The sequence below is a fragment of the Humulus lupulus genome, chromosome 2 (assembly GCF_963169125.1).
Source record: "Humulus lupulus chromosome 2, drHumLupu1.1, whole genome shotgun sequence".
In the NCBI taxonomy this organism is placed as follows: Eukaryota; Viridiplantae; Streptophyta; class Magnoliopsida; order Rosales; family Cannabaceae; genus Humulus; species Humulus lupulus.
Window position 1 is genome coordinate 234,090,796 of NC_084794.1, and position 19,948 is coordinate 234,110,743.

The following is a 19,948-nucleotide window of genomic DNA, read 5'->3' on the forward strand; positions in this document are numbered from 1 at the left end:
CCAGTGTAGTAACATCCATAGTCTGTGATGCCACTTCCCATCAAATGCGAGCATCCTCTCTCAGCATATGTGGCACAAGCCACCCTGTCATGACCCTCTACCCTCATGAAGTCCAAAATAGTCGTAATCATACTCATCCACTCTTCGGCATTTAGTGGATCTGGTCCCCCTTCAAAAGTTGGAGGATGTTGTCTCCTGAACAGCTCATACAACAGTGCCCACCGGTTTCCAACTGACGGAGCCTGCTGTCTAAGAAGACGAATCTGCTCATCCTGGCTCTGAAGCCGAACTTGCATGTCTGCCATAATCTATTGCCAGTTCTCAGGGACTAGCGAAGGGTTCTGGCCCTAGTCATCATTTCTAGCCTCAGACCCAGTGTTGGCTAGTAATATAGATCGTCTTGGACGCATATCTATCCAAGTTAATCTGTAGTCAACAACTCGACGGTCAGACTATGAGGACATGGTACCAATCTTCCCACGAATCACCATTGGAATACAAGCAATCAAAATATAACAGTTCATCAAATATTCATCCACATGCAACAACAATGCTAATAAGCATGCCTTAATATCATCACACAACAGTCAAGGGCCAGGCTATATCAGTATCTCATGCTCCCTATTAATCAAACAGATAACAGCAATCATAGTTCTTTCCAATCACTTAAGTATATAAACATGTATACACAATTATCAAACCCTGAGCCGAGCTTATCTTTAGCAGCTAATATACATGTCTAGCTAGTCTTCAGGAACCCTTAAACCTAGATCGTTCTGATACCATGTTGTAACGCCCTAGATAACCAAGACTATTACACTATGTGTGTTATAAAGGTGCAAGACTTGCTAATCAAGTCATTTAGTTGAAAATGTGACACTAAACCATTACTGAAATAGGGTTAAAAGATTTTGGTCATAAAAGATAAATTTTAATTTTACATAAGCGTTTGATACACGGGATCCCAAAAACAGGGTTAAATAACAGTTTACAAAATTTTCAAAGGTTATGTACAACCACAAGCCACTCTAATGGAAAATAGGCATTTTAGGATCTCCTGTTCCTGTATCATCCCTCGGTCGTGGTGGACGAGTAGCCGACAATGTACATTATGCCCCCAGAGCTCTCCAAATCAGGGTTAGTCCAGCTTTCCCTTGCCTTTACCTGCACCACGTAGCACCCGTGAGCCAAGGCCCAGCAAGAAAACCATATTACAAAGCATAATTAATAACAGTAATTAGATAATTCACAGATCATTAATCAAATACTCAATAGACCACATTGTTCACATAATTAGTGATATCAGTCAACAAACCAATAATCAATTATCCAGGTAATAAACATGCTATACTCATCAGATTATTAACAGTAAACATATCATACAATATCCAGGGTCGACACCCATAGGTCGCACCTTCTATTTATCCCACTAACTCTGACTCACTTAGGTCGAGCTCAGTGATTATATAATTAACCTCAGCTACCAACGGTCGAGCCACGTCCTGTGCACCAATATTAACTCTGTCACTCTTAGGCCATTTATTTCATGCTCCACTACAACAATTATGCCCATATATTACATTAAAATATAGCATATTTTAAAAAACGCTATTGTTTGACCCGACTAAAATTTTTAGGCGGTAAATTATACTTAGGCGCCAAATGAAAGACAAAAGCAAAAAATCCCTAATAACCCTACGCCTCCTCTGTTTCTCTCTCATGCTCTATCTTTCTCTCTCAGCAACTCTCTCGTTCAATCTTTCTTTCTTTCTCTCTGTTTGTTGCAGGTGTGCAACAAGGTGATGGGGTCCGCGGCTTGGGTCGTGTGACAGGGAGGCTTGACTCGTGGGTCTACGGCGTGGGTGCGGCGGTGCTTGAGCTCACGATCTCCGAGTAATATATATGTTCTCTTTTGGTGGCTGACCTTGCCATTCGTGGTGGACGCAGTCTTTGTATGAGGGTATTAATTTTTTTATAGTGTTTAATTTTCATATGTTGTTTACCACATCAAATGTTTGTTCTTGAATCTAGGTATATCTTCTTTTTATATCTTGTTATTATCTGTGGATTTCTTGAATCTGAGTATTGTATATTGGGTAAGAAAATGTTATGCTCAATATTATTTGCCAGGCCACCTATTCCGGACTTGGGTAATAATGCTATGATGGATGATTGGGTCAAGCAGTTTGAGGAGCTTGCTGGCTCTCAGGTACTTCTCTATTTCAATCATTTGGGTGTTGAAATTATTTTGTGATGAAATTATTTGAAAATGTTTGTACGTTGAATTGTTGATGTTGCATTCAAGGTTTATTGATGTGTTTGTTTTTGTTGCAGGAAAAGTTGGCATATTTTAGAATAAAAGAGCTTAAGGATGTTCTCACTCACTTAGGTCTTTCAAAGCAGGGGAAGAAGCAGGTGAGATGCTAAAGAAATTGTTTGTGATGGGTGTTGCCTGCATGTGGATTTGGCAATTTATCACACTTTGGCTTCAACGTTTAAAAATTACATGTTGCTCCTTTTTTTGTTGATTAGGAGTAGCACTTTTTGTTTTTTGGTATGCATAATCCAATAACTTCTTTGTGATGTTGGCTTTGTAAAGGTTTTACTGAGAAGGTGGTAGCTAGTTTAATTGGTAGTTGTTAGTCATTTGGTGTCATGTCGCAGAACATCAGGTCAAATTTTGCCTTTCTTATGGGAAGGGATTATGGGCAAGGGAGAGGGTTACCTCCTGTTGTGTAACCCACTAGTAAGAGAAAAGGTTGTACTAGTATTTTTTTTTCGGTATTCAGTTAATACAGAATTCATACACAATTGATTTTTGTATTGGTGTGTATTCTTCTCAATAAATCTTAATTTTTTCTTATTTATCTGCCTCTCCCGCAATTATGGGAGAAAGGCAAACAGTTTGACAGTAGGGGCAGGGATTTGATCACTTAACTTGATGATTATCTGTAATAAAGATACAATAACATCAAGTTCTTGTAACAGTTGCCCATCTGAGAATAATTTTCTGCGATGACACCTTACTTGCACAAGACTAATGAATTTTAGTCTAAATATTGTCTATTTATGCTTTTACTAGAAGGGTGTTTGTTTTAATGATTCATTTTGAGCATCTTGTTAATGTTTTTGGATTGGTGTTTTATGACTTTACATTTGTTGTTATTAATGCAGGACCTTGTTGACCGGATATTGGTTGTTTTATCTGATGATCAAGGTATAGATGGTGTGTTTTTTTGCTTTCCTACCTGAAAATAGCTAAATTCCTTTCATTTGCATTTTTCAGTATTGTGTTATTTACTTTTCTTTCCAGTGAAATTTATATATTTGGACCTTGGCTATGTAGCTGATGTTTATCTAGGTAGATATCTATTAAATAGTCAGTCTTAAACACTAAAACAGCGACTGTCTACATCACACATCTTTGTTTTTCTAAAAAAGTTATTATTATGTTTTCTATAGGTTAGTTTCCATTTCAAATTTAGTTTTCTAGCATTGTAGCCTGGTATAGAATTTGGTTGGGTTGCTCAAACTTGTGCTTATTAGTACTGTAATTGAGCATTCTGCTTTGAGGTTTCTTGCTTTTACCATGTCCTGGTTGTGGTCTAAATTCTCTTATTTTGTGTGAAATTAATTCTAGCTGAATTTATGTTCTCTTTTACAGTTTCTAAATTGTGGGCAAAGAAGAATGCTGTGGGGAAGGAACAGGTGGCACAGCTTGTAGATGACATATATAGGTTTGTCTTATATCTTGCACTATCTGATTCATAAAGTCACTGGATTCTACTCTTTTTGCTACTGTCTATTTTTTTTCCCTTAGAAAATACATTTTCCTGTTTCTCAAAAAAATGCAAGGGATGGAGGTAAGTATTCCGTCATTGTTCTTACTGGCCTTTGTTTGTGTGGTTTTAAATACAATAATTTTCTACTACTTGTTCTATGTGAATGCTTTTTCAATTTTAAATATTTGCTTTGCGAACATATATTAATCTCTCAGGATTTTAAGTTTTACTATGAGGTTGTTGTCACATTCTCCTTAAAATCATTTTGAAAGAAATTGATAAGGTTCCTTAGTTACATGATTTGGCCAAGTCAAAGCATTTGATGGCCTCAATTATTGCGTCAATATAAGCTTTGGCTTGAATCAGGAAGCTCAAAAATGCTTCACATGTCATATGCTGTGATTTTAATTTCTGTTTTTAACATACACATCATCTATTAGGCTTGTCCAGCAGCAGCTGGTGCTGAGCTGTCTTGTTTGTTGTTTTTCTATTATTACCACTTATGTTAGATTGACAACAATAACCTCTAAGTGTGTACTATATTATGACAATTTTTAATCCAGGCTATTAGGGATTTTAACTTGCTCAAGTGTTGCAAGTTATTGTTTGTTATTTGTTTCATATTTAAGAGTTTTATGGCTTTTACATCTGAAAGATGCATGATTTGCTTCTAAATGTTGTAGTTCATGGAGCTTTGAGGTGCTTGGCTCTTCTCTCTGATGACTTGGACGATAAAGTGATGCCCACATTAGTACCTGTTTTGTTCCCATGCTTGCTTACTATTGTTTCATCCACTCAGGTTTGTTTGTGTTATATTTTGGTTCCCATTTTGGCAGCTCTTTAGAATCCTATATTGAGTGTATTTTGATGTTTTTTAATTTTAATTTTATTTTATTTTTTAAGGGGTGTTATTTAAGGAAATCTGAAATAAGCATAAATAGTCAATTATGCTTTTGAGTTCACATTAGTATTTGCACATGTGCATAACAATGTTAATTTTGAGTCATTTGCTTTATTGAACAAATGAGTGAGGTAAAGAGGCCAAATGAATGAGAATTTTATGTCAAAACTTCGCGAGGAATTTGATGGTTCAAGTAAAAGTTTAAATTGCTTACCAAATGACTGAATCGTACTTGCATTTTTGTCTGTTTGCAATCTCTGGGCATCTTATTTATTTCTTTAGCTAAAGGTGGGTAATATGCATAGTGATTAGTAGTTGTCTCAGAAGCTTAATCTATTAGAAAGTGAGCAAAGTTAAGTCTATACTCCGACACAACACTCCCCTTTCTTGTGTGAGCTGAACAGTAGGTAAATTCATTTGAAATATTAATTGGCAATACTCAACAATCAATATATTACGATATGCTCTAGAAAGATTTGAAAGCTAAATGCATGGGGTAATTCCTTAAAGATTAATTTATGGGTTTGATTTTCATTTATATTGTCCATATTATTTTTTTATTTGTTTAAAGATGATGGCTATTCTGTGCTAATCATCAATTTTCTTAAGAAAAAATCATGATTTACAACGAGTATTTACATGATTTTGTTATGTAGAAATGAAAATGAATTTTTATGCTCATGATTTTTTTTCCCTGTGCTCTCTGATTTTTTTCCTTTAAAAGATTATCATGGATTGTGCTAGAGTTAATGAACTATTATTTGGTGGCTTGCATAAATAGTTTCCATTATTTGTGGGCAGAAGGCTCCATTTTTTTTTTTTTTTTGCAATTGTCATTGAACATTATAGTGTTGACATGCTAGTGGTATTCATTGTTAAAGTTTTGTTCTCTACATTCTTAGTTTCTGGTTGATAGAAGGAAAACCATATTACACTGAGTTCCACTTTATCTTCTATTGTATGGTTTGTTTGTGCAGGTGTATGACAAATATTTACGTGCAAAAGCTCTTTCAATTATTTATTCTTGTATCTCCATGCTGGGTGCAATGAGTGGTGTTTATAGGGTATTTTCTTCATTATGTTTTAATTATTGCTCATTGATGTGATTTGGATGATTGAATTATATATTACATTAAAAAATAACACTTATTTAAAAGTGTTATTAATAAGCAATTAAAAAAACATACGGCCCCATATGTGAAATTTCATTTGGCGCCATATGAAATATATAACTAGGCGCCAAATGAAAATAAGAGACACAGAAGCACACAGTAAACTAGTCTCAGCCTCCGAACCCCTAAGCCTCCATTGAATCCCTAATTTCTGGTTTCATCTCTTTGCCTCTCTTTCTTTCGTCTCTTTGCCTCTCTTTGCTTCTCTTTCTTTCTGGTTTCCTAGTCTCTTTCTTTGCTTCTCAGCTTCTCTTTCTTGTTTCTCAGCTTCTCCTTCTTTCTCTTTTTTTTTCGTCTACACAACCACGTTATTCTCCTCCACTCACTCTCATCTACACAACCACTCACTCACTAATCAATATATAAATATAGGGTGAACTTCTAGGGTGATTTATAATCTGATTTCATTTTTTTTATATTATATTCAAAGCTAGAGAAATAACAAAACCTGTGTGCATACAACACATATACATATATATAGTAGCATTTCTTTCTTTTAGGTAAACTTCTATGCCATGAGCCATAGATTTCTTTGTGATGCAGAACAGAAAAAACAAAGAAAAGGGCTAAAAATACCATAGTCCACTGTAGGATTGGTAATGAACATGGTAGATTTATGATTTGGGATGAACATACAAATTATAAATGATGAACTTCTAAGTATTCCTTTGTTATGTTTGTTATGTTTGTAAGTTTTTATCATGTATCATGTATTAGGGTCTTCATTTTGAAGGTCATTTTAGGCTGGTTATTTATTTAGAATATTTGAAAATGTATACCACGTTTTGTGATTTAAATATTCCTTTCAGACTTGTATATATGACGAATTGAAGACACAAGCATCAGAAAAAAAATATGATCAAGTCATATTGGACTCTTCATTAAAAACAGAGTAGAGAGACACAAATATATTTAGTGTATAGGAGATGAGATGTGATATATATTATGTGTTTACAAGATATCTAGTCATCTCTTCTTATTTGGAAAAAGGCCACTTAAATTCTTCCATGTAGTTTTGAAATAGTTTAAAATAATTAATTATCTAAAATAATAGAAAAAGATGTTAAAATATTTTATTATCTCTGGTATAAATATTTTATTTATTTTCTATCTCTAGTTCGAACATTATGACGCCACACATAGTCTAAAATATGGTTTGGTAGTGATACCTAGAGAAATTTTTGAAGTCAATGTGTTGGTTAAAGTGATTGAAAATTTCAGGAAATAGTGTATAGCTTTATGTTTTTTCGCATTGTAGGAATGATAAATATATGTATATATATATAAATGCTAGTTTGGCCACCCAACTATAGTGCATGCTCCAACTGCAGATCACATGCTGACTTGATTTTTCCTTTTGTATTACAGGTTGTACGATATAATTACAGTTCAGAGGAAAGGAAAGCCCTTGTTGAACTTGTTAGCTATGTTAAAAGCATTGGATCCATGATGCAGCAATGTGATACATTGGTGGCTGATGCTTTATGGGAAACATTACATGCAGAGGTCCAGGATTTTGTCCAGAATACATTGGCTACTATGTTGAGGACTACCTTTCAGAAGAAGAAGGATCTCTCTAGGTGGGATTTTACTTTGTTTTTAGTTATTTAAATGGTTAACATATTTGTTATTTACTCTGATTGACTCAATTGGACATTCCATCTAAAAACTGTTGTGAACAAATTGTTTGAGTTCATGCATGAGACACATCCTGGTGTTCAGGTTTTTGTTCTGTTGTTGTTTTCTTGTCTCATTAACAGTTGCAAAACATTTGAACTCTTATTTATTATAGTGTCACTAAGTGTTTTTATTTGTTATAGCTAGCTTATTAAGTATATTATAAGTGTGATCTGAAGCTCTACTCTCTTAAAGTTAAACTATGATTATTTGCATATCAGTTTTTGCAATTGTATTTCATTTGCATATTTTAGGTTCTTGATCACGGAAGTGAAAAAAAATGAAATTAGATTTAAATTTTGCATGTGTTTGTAAATTTGTTCTTCTATTTTATTACTTATTTTTTTGCCTGAAATACTATGTTTTGCACACTACCTTTATGTATTTTTTTGTAATGATGAAATGGAGATCATTGGCACTTGTCTAATTGAGGATACAACCAAATTGGATTGTGAGAATTTGGCCATTTGATAATTGAAAATTCGCTTCCATATGCAGGCAATTTATTCATTCATTTAAGGTTGAATATATAAGAGTTTTCTCCTAATTAATTGCTTATAAAGATATATTCTGATAGCATACTATCAGCATTATTACAAATGAGAAAATTAATAACTGATCACAGCTATAAAATACGGCTGTAATATCACCTAGAATCAATGATAATTTCAACATTAAGTAATAGCAAAGTTTTATGCAAAATGTATTGTGTAGAAATATTCTTGTCCTCTCTATTTTACATTTCTGAATTGCATTTCAAAAGTTCTCTACATTTATTTTTCCTTCTTTGCATAATGGTTCTTAGATGGTTTTAAATTTTTTCCTTTTCAAGGTTGTCGCGAATCATTTTTTAGGGGGGGCATGATTTCTATTATTCCTCTTTAATGGGGAATGTCTATGCTGCCTAATTAAATGCTTATTTATTTATTTTTAAATTTTAATTAGTCTATTTCATGGTTTTGCTTCTTAGCTGTTTTGAGGGCACATTGGTTTTTAAAGTCAGTCGATTCGGTGCCGGCTACTTTATTGGCTGCGATCAACACCCAAAATGCAAGTAAGTTCGGAGCATTTTATACTGCCTGATAATATGTTGTCTTTGGCTCCTTTGTGTGCATAGGTTTCGGGGGACAACTTACTGTATTCAGCTAACTGTTCTGTATGCCATTAGTTGCTTGCTTTACGCTTGTGGTATGTATTCTCCAGTCACACGAAGAAGTTAGTTATTTAAATAAACCTTTGGACTGGATTTCAGTAGAAATGACTGGACAGGAATATTTTTAGTCTTATACAGTGTCTGGTGCACTTTGATAAATTTTAGTATATAGATTAGTATGTTTTCTTTAAAAAATTAGTAATAGTTATGAAGTTAATTTGAAACTTACAAGTTGTCAAAATCATATCGTCAAAAGAAGAATAAAATGATAAAACAAACAATAAGATGAAAGGAAGATTACATAACGAGTAAAGCTGGTTAAGGAAGGAAACACTAAAACATTGTTAAATCCACTTCACTAAGAAACAAAAGAATTACAAGAGTTTATATATAGCTTCAGCCGCTTAGCTGAGTCCTACAAAGTAGGAATTCATAAAAAGAGGTAGAACTAAACAACCTGATCCTTAAACTAAAATTGGATAAGCTCTTAATCAAAATCATATTTAGGCTTCTTTGTTTGATGCTTTTGATAATTAATATGGTTTTTTTAAGAGTTACTATAAGCACTTATCAATGTTTTGGTAAAAGATGAAAGTATCTTTAGAATGGGTCCATTATTAAGAGTTGATCATTTATGCGCTAATTTCATCTAATATAAATATTCAACTGATTGCTTTTTGACACAGTGGTAATATAATATTTTGTATTGATTGCTTCAATGCTTTTAGCCTGGTCTTAATGAGAAATTAAAATGCATAAAGCTTGGCATTTTTTTAAGGTGCAACCTGTTGGCATAATCCTTTTTGTTGCTATCATGACTACACAAGGCATGATTCTATAGCTTGATTTCTTATAAGTTTTCACCATGTCATTTTAGCTTGTGATGTGTATTTCCATCTGTTATGGTGTATTCAATATTTCATCTGTTTTCCGTTAATTTTGTTTTCTTGTAGGGTCTACTTTTGTTTACAAAAAGTAACTTTTTTTCTTTGGTTGCCTTTCCAAATATAAATTCCCATTAGGACATTGCATATTATATAAAGGCATATGCATAGAACTTTTAAAGAGCAGTTACTATGAATTAAGTGTGGTGCAATTATTATTTGGTTGTTATGCTAGTCACTTGTCCCTCCTTAGTGACTCTCATAGTTCAGAAAAGGTCTCTTTCTCTCTCTCTCTATATATTTATATAACTGCAGTTGTCTCAACTTATTTCTATATTCTATTCCATATTTGTCATTTGTGAAATGTTCTGTTTTAACTAGTGTGAAGTATATGGTTGTTAGGTATGCATTTAACTGGCCTTGATTGTTTTCCTTTACTTATATTCCATTTATCAATTCAAGTTTTGCATCCTTATTCTGTCATCAAAAGCTTTATTCAGCTGTTGTGTATTCATGACAGACTTCTATGATATTTCTATGGTATGTGATATCGCATTGATTGTTAGAGATCTCGCTAGTTTCTATTAATACTTTGTATTTTCTTGATTTATCTCTTAGTGATGATGACGACTCTGAGAATGAGTCGGCACTTGAAATTCAGCCATACTTGATGGAGGAAAAATGTAAGACTGCAATTCCTTTGTTAATAATGCTGTATTGTTTTTTTTGCCTCCCCTCGTTGAAGTGCTCATGCTTTTGATATTTTTTTTCCCTGGAATTTTAATGATTTCTCATCTCCTTCTTTTATATTGTTTAAGTCAGATTTGACAGCAATAGGCCTTTTGTGGACTACAACTGGCTTTATTGCAAAGAGGATTACACATGGACCTGTGGAAGAAAGAGAAACATGTATATGACAAGTGCACAATAAATAGACTCACAACAAAGACAAGTGCACAAAGGATGATGAATTGAATGATGGAGCAAGTTTCATGCATGGTTTACTTTTGTGTATCTTGTAATTTTTTGTTTTTCATTTTTGAAGTAAAAAATGTTCAAGATTATAAAACTTTATTATGTTATGCTTTCAAACTTAAGTTAGAACTAAGATCTCATGAAATAGACACATTCAGAGTTTGAATTAGTTATTGTTTAATGTAATACTTATGGTTTATCAATCTATTGAGAATTATATTTTATGATTAATTTTGATTTTTTTTTTATCAAAATACAATAATGAAAATCTTTTAATTAAAAAAAAAACTTATAAGTACCATTATCACAATAAAAAACCTTAATATGTTATGATTTAGAAACATATTATAAGCGTAAAAAATCGTTATGGTTTATATAATATAACAAACTAAAAATGTTATTAAAATAATCAAATGTAACAGTTGAAAAGTGTTATGAAAAAAGTACAAGATTAAACTTTAAATTTATAACCAAAAACTCTATCTAAATGTTATTAGTTCAATATTATAGCACCTAAAAATGTATTATTGAATAGTTTAAGATAACACCGAAAATAACATTCAAAAACTGTTATAAAAAAGACTGGACTTTTAATAACAGGAGCTATGTTAGCATTTTCAGAAGTGCTATCAATAGTCCCGGTTAGCAGTTTTTAAGTGTTATGAATACTGTTTTTTCTTGTAGTGCTCACATAGCATAACACCATCACACAACATTGCATACAAGTACAAGGAACTCTTAATCCCAACATAGCCACACAACCAGGAGCAGTTTTCTTATCTTTGATTCCGAGCGAAGAAGGTGAACTGGTTCCGAGCACAATCCCTAGCCTCGAGCCTTGGCGACAAACCTAGTCACAAGAGTCATTGATGTCGATCAACTTCCAATCAGAAATGAAATACCTAGAGAACAAAACTAGCCTTTGGGACCTCAATTTCTACTAAACTGGGTAGTAGAAATTGTCCCAAGCCCCTGGGTTCGAACCACCGAGCCCTAAAAAAACTTGAAAACCTCCAAGGCTAAACCTCCCGGAGGGTCGTGACTTGGCTCAACAAGTCACGACTTCCCCCAAGTCAGAGAGCAAGCTCTAACACCAAAGGGGAGGCAAGTCGCGACTTAGCCAAGACAGTTGCGGTGCGCCCCCAAGTCAGAGAGCTCCCTCAGCCAAAAGGCCACACGTGCCGTGGCGCCCCCAAGCTGGGTCGTAGCGCGCCCTGCGAACCCAGATAAAACCTGGGTTTTCCACTCTTCCTCTCAGCCATGAACACCTAAGTTTCCCCAAAATTTTCCCCCACTCACCCTCTCAATTTAACATGCATTTCAGTAATGAATTAGACCCATATTCACTTATTTTTATCAACTAATTTCCCAACAATTAATACAGAAATCACACCTCAACTCAGATATAGAAATCAAGCAATATCCCTCAATCACTAGCCCAATTCAACTAAAATCCTTACCCCAATTCAGCTGCTAACTTCACTTTAAATACCTAAAATTCTACCTAACAAACCCAATAACAATTCCAAGCTGAAAAAACAAGAATTCATACCTCAAATTAGCTAACCTTTCCTCTGAATTTCCAGCTCCAACACCAAGCTTAATTCCCTTCAACTCCCTTCTATTTTCCTCCAAAAATCCCCAACCCAAGCCTAGCTTCAAGCTTCAACAATGAAGTGAGAGAGAGAGAGAAAGATGCGTGAGGGTGAGGGAGAGAGAGAGAGAGAGCTGAGACCTTTTCTATTTCTTTCTTTCCTTAGATTACTCTAAAATCATCTGTTTTGTTTTTAACCAAAAAGGCTGAGCATATCATTGACTTAGGAAATGACCATTATTTCCTCCCAAAAAAAAATAACCCTTTAACTTATTCTAGGGATAGAATAGTCATTTATTCCTAATTCCCACTAATTCCTCAAATGTTCCTAATATTTACCACTTAAATACCGTCATCCAATTAATAATCAATTATTTACCCAAAGTCTAATAATCTCCAATATATCACCTAAATTCCCAAAAATACCCCCAGGCTGCCCTAAGCCGGGTATAAATCCCCCCGTGACTATTTCGCCAAATTGCTCACTAGGACCGTCTCGAGCCATATGCTGCAAATATATCCACATAATAATGTGGTCTCAACAATCTATCACAAATAATCACATTTATGCCCTCAACATGCCAAAATTACAACTATGCCCATATAATCTAAACAGGGCCCACATGCATATTAATACTCATAAACATTCATTTCACATATCCATATAATCATATAAGCATGCTTATCGCATAATTATTCATTAAATCATTTAAATCGCACATAAACCAATTATGCCCTCCCGGCACACTAATCAAGGCCTTTAAGCCTTATTAGTAAGTTTGGGTCGTTACACATTCTATTGGCCCCGACACCCTTAGGCCGGCCTGCATACAGATATAATCACAAATGCACAATGCATAGCAAGTAATCAATGGCAGCGTATACTTGCATGCCCATTCACATATTCTCAGCTACAAATATGTTCATATTCATAATATATTTGTAACAGGGGTTTAAGCCCCAATCACAACTCGGGTGCAGTTTTCTTACCTTAAGTCCCAAGCAGCTAACATATGACGGCCCCGAGCACGATCCCTAATCCTGAGCCCTTATGGTATAACCTAGTCACAATGTGATAATGGATAACAATTAAAATCCTAAACCAATTAAAAAATTTGGAATAATATACGAGCCTCTGGGACTTCGAATTCTTCTAAACTGAGTAGTAGAAATCGTCCCGAGAGCATTGGTTCATGTCCCCGAGCCCCAAAAGCCAAATTTGGCTAAGGCTGCCGAGGAGGGCCACGACTTGGCCGTAGGGTTGCGGCTCTCCCCCAAGTCAGAGGCACCATCCTTCAAGACATAAAGGTAGGCAGGCCACGGCGCTCCTGCGAAACAGCAAGCCCCCAAGGTTCATGGGGTCACTCGGGCCACAATGTCCATGAACTAGGTCATGGCACGCCCCTGTGAACCCAGAAATCCTAGGGCTTTTCGGAGTTTTCTCCCCAATTCAATGCCACAGAATTCAACCTAAACATGTTCTAAAGCAATAACTGAGTCTACAACTCCCAATAACACCTTATAAACAGCACAAACAACCCAAAAGACCAAGCCAAATGGTTAGCCCAAATCAAAATCCAACCATTAACTGAACAACCCAACCTAGCTCAGTTACAGCAAAAACTCACCAAAACTAGAGCTAAAATTCTTACCTCAACTGTGAATTTTGACTCCCCTTGACTTGCTCTGCCTATTCCCAACTTCAATCTAGCACTCAAGCTTCAAATTCCCAGCTACTGCAACAATTCTCCAAGAATCTCACTAGGGTCTTCAAATGCACCGAAATAGAAAGAGAGGGAGAGAGAAAATCGTATAAAAGGGAGAGAGAGAGAGAGAGCTGAGAGTGGCTCTGGCCACTTCCTACTGTTCTCTTAAGTTTATCCCTTAAAACAAAAGACAAAAATGCCCTTAAATTCATCCTTAGCCTTTCCAACACCACCAAGGGCAAAACTGTCTTTTCCCATGATTTTCTCGCTAAACCCCACGTAGCTCTATAAACTCCTAACTAATTCTAACATGCCCAATTAATCACCAAATAATTACTTGTTAGCCAATAAAATATGCACTAAGTCCCCAAAATACCCCTAGGCTTGCCCCGAGCTGAGTATTGGACCCCGTTGTGACTATTCCGCTAATCCGCTCACTAGGATCGCCTCGAGCCGAATATTGCAAATATATCCACATAATAATATGGTCTCAATCATTTTCACAGATTCAATCACATTTACGCCCGCAATGGGCCAATATTACGAATATGCCCTTATTATCAAGAACGAGCCCACATGCATATTTAATACACGTATGCATGCATTTAAATCCATATTAACATATAAATCATGTATGCCACGTAGTCACGCATTTGTTTAATTAATTCAACATGTATATTCTATTATGCCCTCCAGGCACTATAGTCTAGGCACTTAGCCTTAACAGTAAATTCGGGATGTTACACTATTGTCTCAATCACTTCAAGATCATACTCAAATAATCAATTACTCCCAAGATAATTCAGTGTCCACACATATTAGTTGTTAAACAGCATAAACTCATGTTTATCACCTATCACAATACCAAGTTTAACATAAGCCCTCAAATAGGGTTCAACTATAGCCTTTTACTAAGGCATGTTGGTAGATTTAGTAATTATAGTAATACCTCACTCTCAAAACCTAAACGGTCGAGACATTATTCCATGCCAACACTATGGTCGGTGATAAACATAGGAACACCCATTTGTATAGACCCTCAATAAAGGACATTTACCTGTCTGCCCCACTAATAATTCGTAGCTATCAATTAACTATAATCTCGCTTAACGGCCTTGATGATTGTGCCTTCAATTGTACAATTTCTAACATCTAATCTTAAACAACTCGCAATTGTGTATTAGTCATGTACAATGACAATTATATTTTTCTCACGATACCGAGCTTGACATTTCTCTTAGACCTATCCTCAACTTTGACATATTTTTAACGCTCCCTACCTGAATCAAAAACCTACTTTTGGTCCCTTAATACACTTTGTACATTTTTATTTTGTACTTAGGTTTACTCAGACCACTCGCGCATTGACTGGTTTTAGAATTTATCTTGTTCTCTCTCGGGTTTACACTATCCTTAATAGAGATATTAACTCCTTCTATCCCTAATTACTATTTAGTACCCTAGACACTTTTATTGCAAAATTATGTTAAGGTGGTCGATTAATGTATCAGGACCTTAGGCTCACAATTATGATTCTAGTATAACCCATGATATCTGGTTGAAAATCTTCAACTATTTTATATGTCGTATCTCGTATAAATCAATATTCAAACCTAAATGTGTAGAATGCTAACCTTATATGTTAACCCCAAGGCTAGGGAAAGGAACACGTACTATACACAATGGCTCATACAGACTCCTAGGTTTTACCAGCATACTTATCTCTTGGCCAAAATGTCACGGTCGCTTACCGAACCAATAACAAATAATGTCACGGATTTGAACCAAACTATACAATATCACAATGGAGCATAAACACCACTAGGATCATGAAGACTCCCAAGTTTTACCAATATACTTATCTCCTGGCCAAAATGTCACGGTAGCTAACTGGACAAATAACAAACAATGTCACGGAAACGAACCGGACTATAAATTATCACATTGGAGCATAAGCACCCCTAGGATCATTAAGACTCCTAAGATTTACCAATGTACTTATCTACTAGGAAATTTTTACGATAGCTGACCGAACCATAAATCTCTCACGTGGAGCATTGCACCCCCTAGTCATTGTCTCTAAATGAGCCCTCTCTCACTAGTGTAGAAGTCCTAATTCTAGGAAACAACACACTAGTTTATTCATGTAGTGACCACAAAAGTCAAAGATTGACTTACAACATATCAAATCACATAGCTCATCTTAATCACAACAATCACTCACAATCACATAAACACTTATTTCATCTTTGACTCAACATCACAAATATAATATAAGCTCAGGCACAGAGTCAACCATTCACAATTCTCATAGACAATACAATCAGATAATCCAAGTATATTCATAAAGTCAATTCATAGTCATATCCAAGGCACATAAGAATTAAGAAATTCATATGCAGTGACAAGATCAAGAATTTCAAACATATGAGCAAGTAGTTCACATAAGGTGAGATCTACTTACCTCTGATCCTTAGATAAATAAGATTGCTCAACAAGAGCTGTCACCCAATCTTTTCTCATAGTATTTCATCCTATTCAAGGATCGCAATTGAGTTAATTACTAACTCACTAAAATATAAACTATTAAACTTAGTGCATACCAATGGCGATATAATTATTGAAATGATAATATTAATTATCATCTAATAGTAGCCCTGACGTCGAAATCATAACCACTTAATAAGCATATCAACAGAACCCTTATTAGTGTTAATACTGACCCAAGTCATACTATTATTCATATTGGTACAAATAATAACAATAAAATAACCTACGTATATTATTAAAGTGGTATTAGTAAAGACGGTGATATTAAATATCGTTTCATAAATTCCCTCACCTTTAAAGAGATTCATAACCAAATAATAATACCAATTAATTTATTATTATTTCATAATATTTCCCATTATTATTATTATTAATCAAAAAACTTCATATTATTAATATTATTATTCATAAAAATAATAATAGTTAGAAAATCAACAGTTATATAATTCTTAGCGATCATAATAGAAATATACATAGACGAAATCTTTATTCTTAAATAATTTCGCATAATTAAAAAACAATTACCCTAATTCCATTTATAATAGTTAAAATAAAATTTCATCTCTATTATTGCAAACGAATTATATTAATGTAACCATTATCCTTGGTGAACTATATAATTATAATTAAAATTCGTAATTCCTTATATAAACTTTTTAATAAAATACTAAGTTGAACATTTAATCATTAATAAATACTAATACACCATGTCGCATATCCTAGCTTGAAGTGAGCATAATATAATAGGCTAAGGCTAGTGCTCATAAAACTTTAATCAAAAGGTTTGGAAATTGTTTGTTTATTATTTCATAATTCATAATTCATAATAATTAAAATTAAAATTTCCTTTTAATATTTTTTTAATATTATTTAGAAATTCATACTATAAAAATTATGGTGATAATTCGTACGGTAACAATTTCCTCTTAATAGAATCTGACTTTGCTATAAAATTCGGTCAATAATTCTCAAAATCATAAGTTGCTCTTTATTTCAAAATGCAAGATAATTATAAAATACTAATTATTGACATAATTCCTTATAAAACGATTCCCAAACTCAATTAATTTTTAATTAAAATATAACGACCCCTAAAGTCCATAAACTTGAGTCGTTAGTTTTAGAAATTGATACCTATAATTGTTTCAATAATTACTTTGAAATTACACAATTTATTTAATGAAAGATCCATAATTTTTCTATAAAATCCGACAGCATAACAGTTGTAATTATGATATCCCAAAAATTAAAAACCCTGCATAAAACATACATACAAATATCCTAGAGCAAATAGATAAATCACTGAACAATTTAGGGTATGATTGGTTCGCGGTTTGAAAATTATATTTTTAAAAAGTGTGATTCTGAAATTAAAATTTGGATTTAATGTCTGAAAACGGATTTATGAAAATGCGATTGGTTCAATATATGTAAACTGTTTTTGAGTTTTAAAAAATTGAATGATTGGTAGAGCTAAATTTGAAACCTATTTTCATTCAGTATTTTTTTTTTAACAATTGTTGTATAATATCAAATTTTAATTTGCTATCAATCCCTCATGTGAGCAAAACCAAGTTATGATTGTGATGTCATTGTTAGGGTCAACAACTCCATATATCTAGAAGAATGAAAACAACTGCTAAAGAGTTGAGGTGAAAAGAGGAGAAGAAAAAATATAGATTTGGGATAAAATGTTTAGGATCAGGGGAAAACATCATTTTTGCGTTTTCAGTTTTGCAGGCTAAAATTAGAATTAGAATTTGAATTTTATTTTTAAAAATAAACAACCAATCAATAATTATTGTGGGTCCCACCTTATTTGAGTTTTGCAAAATATAAAATCTGATTTGGATTAGATACCAATCAAGCCCTTAACTCTTCAATACAATCCATAACGAACAATTAGACACATAATTGCACAATAATTTTCTAAATCCCAATTAATTTATAAAACTCAAAATAGTTCACACATTTGATACAAGTTTTGTGGTGGCTTTTGAAGCTTGAAATGAACTTCGGAACACCCAAAAGCCACTATTGGCTGAGACCCTCACCAAAGCTCCTACAACAGCGACGGTGCCACCACTCCACGGTAGTGGTTCGAGAGAACAACCACTGGGTTTCGAAGCCCAAGTCTCACAGAGTGTTGTGGTGAAGGTGGTTTCTCTTGGAATGGCCTAGAATGGCCGGATTTGAGCTTTAAAGTTTCAGAATCCATAGATTTTGTCGAACATCCAAATTCGATTCCGGGACTTCTAAACCCGATCCGTGGTTGGGTTTTGGCGGAAAATGTGAGCACAATGGTGGTGGTGGCTTGGCTCAGAAAGGCTGAAGGTGATCGGAATCTCATCAGAAAGTTTGGAAAAATCAAAAGTTGTTGAAACTTTGAAGACTCCGTTGAAGGCCTTAGGCTGCACGTGAGGCTTGGAGCTCGTGGGGGCGAAAGCTTTGCTAACCTGCGAATCCACCTGGTCGGCATGTGTTGATGATGGACGATGGCATGACGGCAGTCGGAGCTTCACAAAGACATAGGCAAGAGAGAAATAGAGAGAAGAGATTGGGTGAGAGGAGAGAGAAATCGAGAGAGAGAGAGAGAGAGAGAGAGAAAGGTTGTTTTTTTCTTTAAAAAAACTAGGGTTTCTTTTTTTTTTCATTTCTTATTTAATTTACTAATAAAAACTGATTTTATATTTATTTATTTATTAAATTTTTAAAATAAAAAAACATATTATAAAAAAAATTTCTTTTAAATTTTAGTTAATCCTGAACACTATTTATTTTCATTAATTTAGTCCTGTTTACCGAGATTTTCGGAAACCACACTAATAGATATTAGCTAAGAATAATGATATGAAATATAGAAGATTAACACAAGATTTTTACGTGGTTGGGGCGTTAATGAGCCTTAGTCCACGAGTCAGTTGTATTAGAGCTCGGAAAGTCTTTTACAATGGAGTTTCTCTCTATGTTTTGACAGAGTAACTATATATATATGTCCAAGAGAGATCATTTTCCCAGTGTTCTATTGCCTGTATTTATAGGCTCATGGGAACACTGGGTCTGGGTCGGGTACTACCCGGGCCCATCAGAGATATGGATACTCTTGGCTTCTATGGTGGAAGCCTAATATAAAAGATAAAACATACATAGATTCATGACTAATTAAGGCCCAATAGGATGGCCCAAGAACTATATTTCGCCCGACAAAACGGTGCTTTTGGTCTGGGCACTTCGAGTTACGAGGCAGATTCAAGGCACAAGAGCAGTCAGAGTACTTGGCAGCGCAGATCTGAAACACCGGCGTGCAATCCCTAGGTGGCCTTTTCCGCAGGTGAAAAGTGGGGACAACCCCCATGCGTTGTGGGGCGGCTTCAAGGTCACAGATACTTTTTCTTACCAACCGGGGGAGACCTGATCCGGGTTCGTTTACCTTTGTCCCTCTTCGTTTACCACGGGCCCGGACCGTTGCTAGACTCCGGGACCGTTTTACGTATACTTCAACGGGATTCTAAGCTTGGCTTTGTCTCCTGGACAACTATCCCGGATCACAATCC

General features: G+C 34.6%; 1 protein-coding gene and 1 long non-coding RNA gene across 2 annotated transcripts; both read left to right on the forward strand.

Moving 5' to 3' along the window:
* The first annotated feature begins 2,323 nt into the window (after window positions 1-2,323).
* LOC133816582 (uncharacterized) lies at window positions 2,324-3,737 on the forward strand. Its single transcript, XR_009885347.1, has 3 exons — window positions 2,324-2,415; window positions 3,175-3,217; window positions 3,665-3,737. It is a non-coding gene; the product is annotated as an uncharacterized LOC133816582 (long non-coding RNA).
* Window positions 3,738-4,361: 624 nt separating this feature from the next.
* On the forward strand, window positions 4,362-6,068 carry LOC133816583 (uncharacterized). The gene is made up of 2 exons (XM_062248996.1): window positions 4,362-4,581; window positions 5,661-6,068. Exons 1-2 carry the CDS (start codon window positions 4,438-4,440, stop codon window positions 5,787-5,789), a joined length of 273 nt encoding a protein of 90 aa, XP_062104980.1. The 5' UTR covers window positions 4,362-4,437; the 3' UTR covers window positions 5,790-6,068.
* The last annotated feature ends 13,880 nt before the right edge of the window (window positions 6,069-19,948 follow it).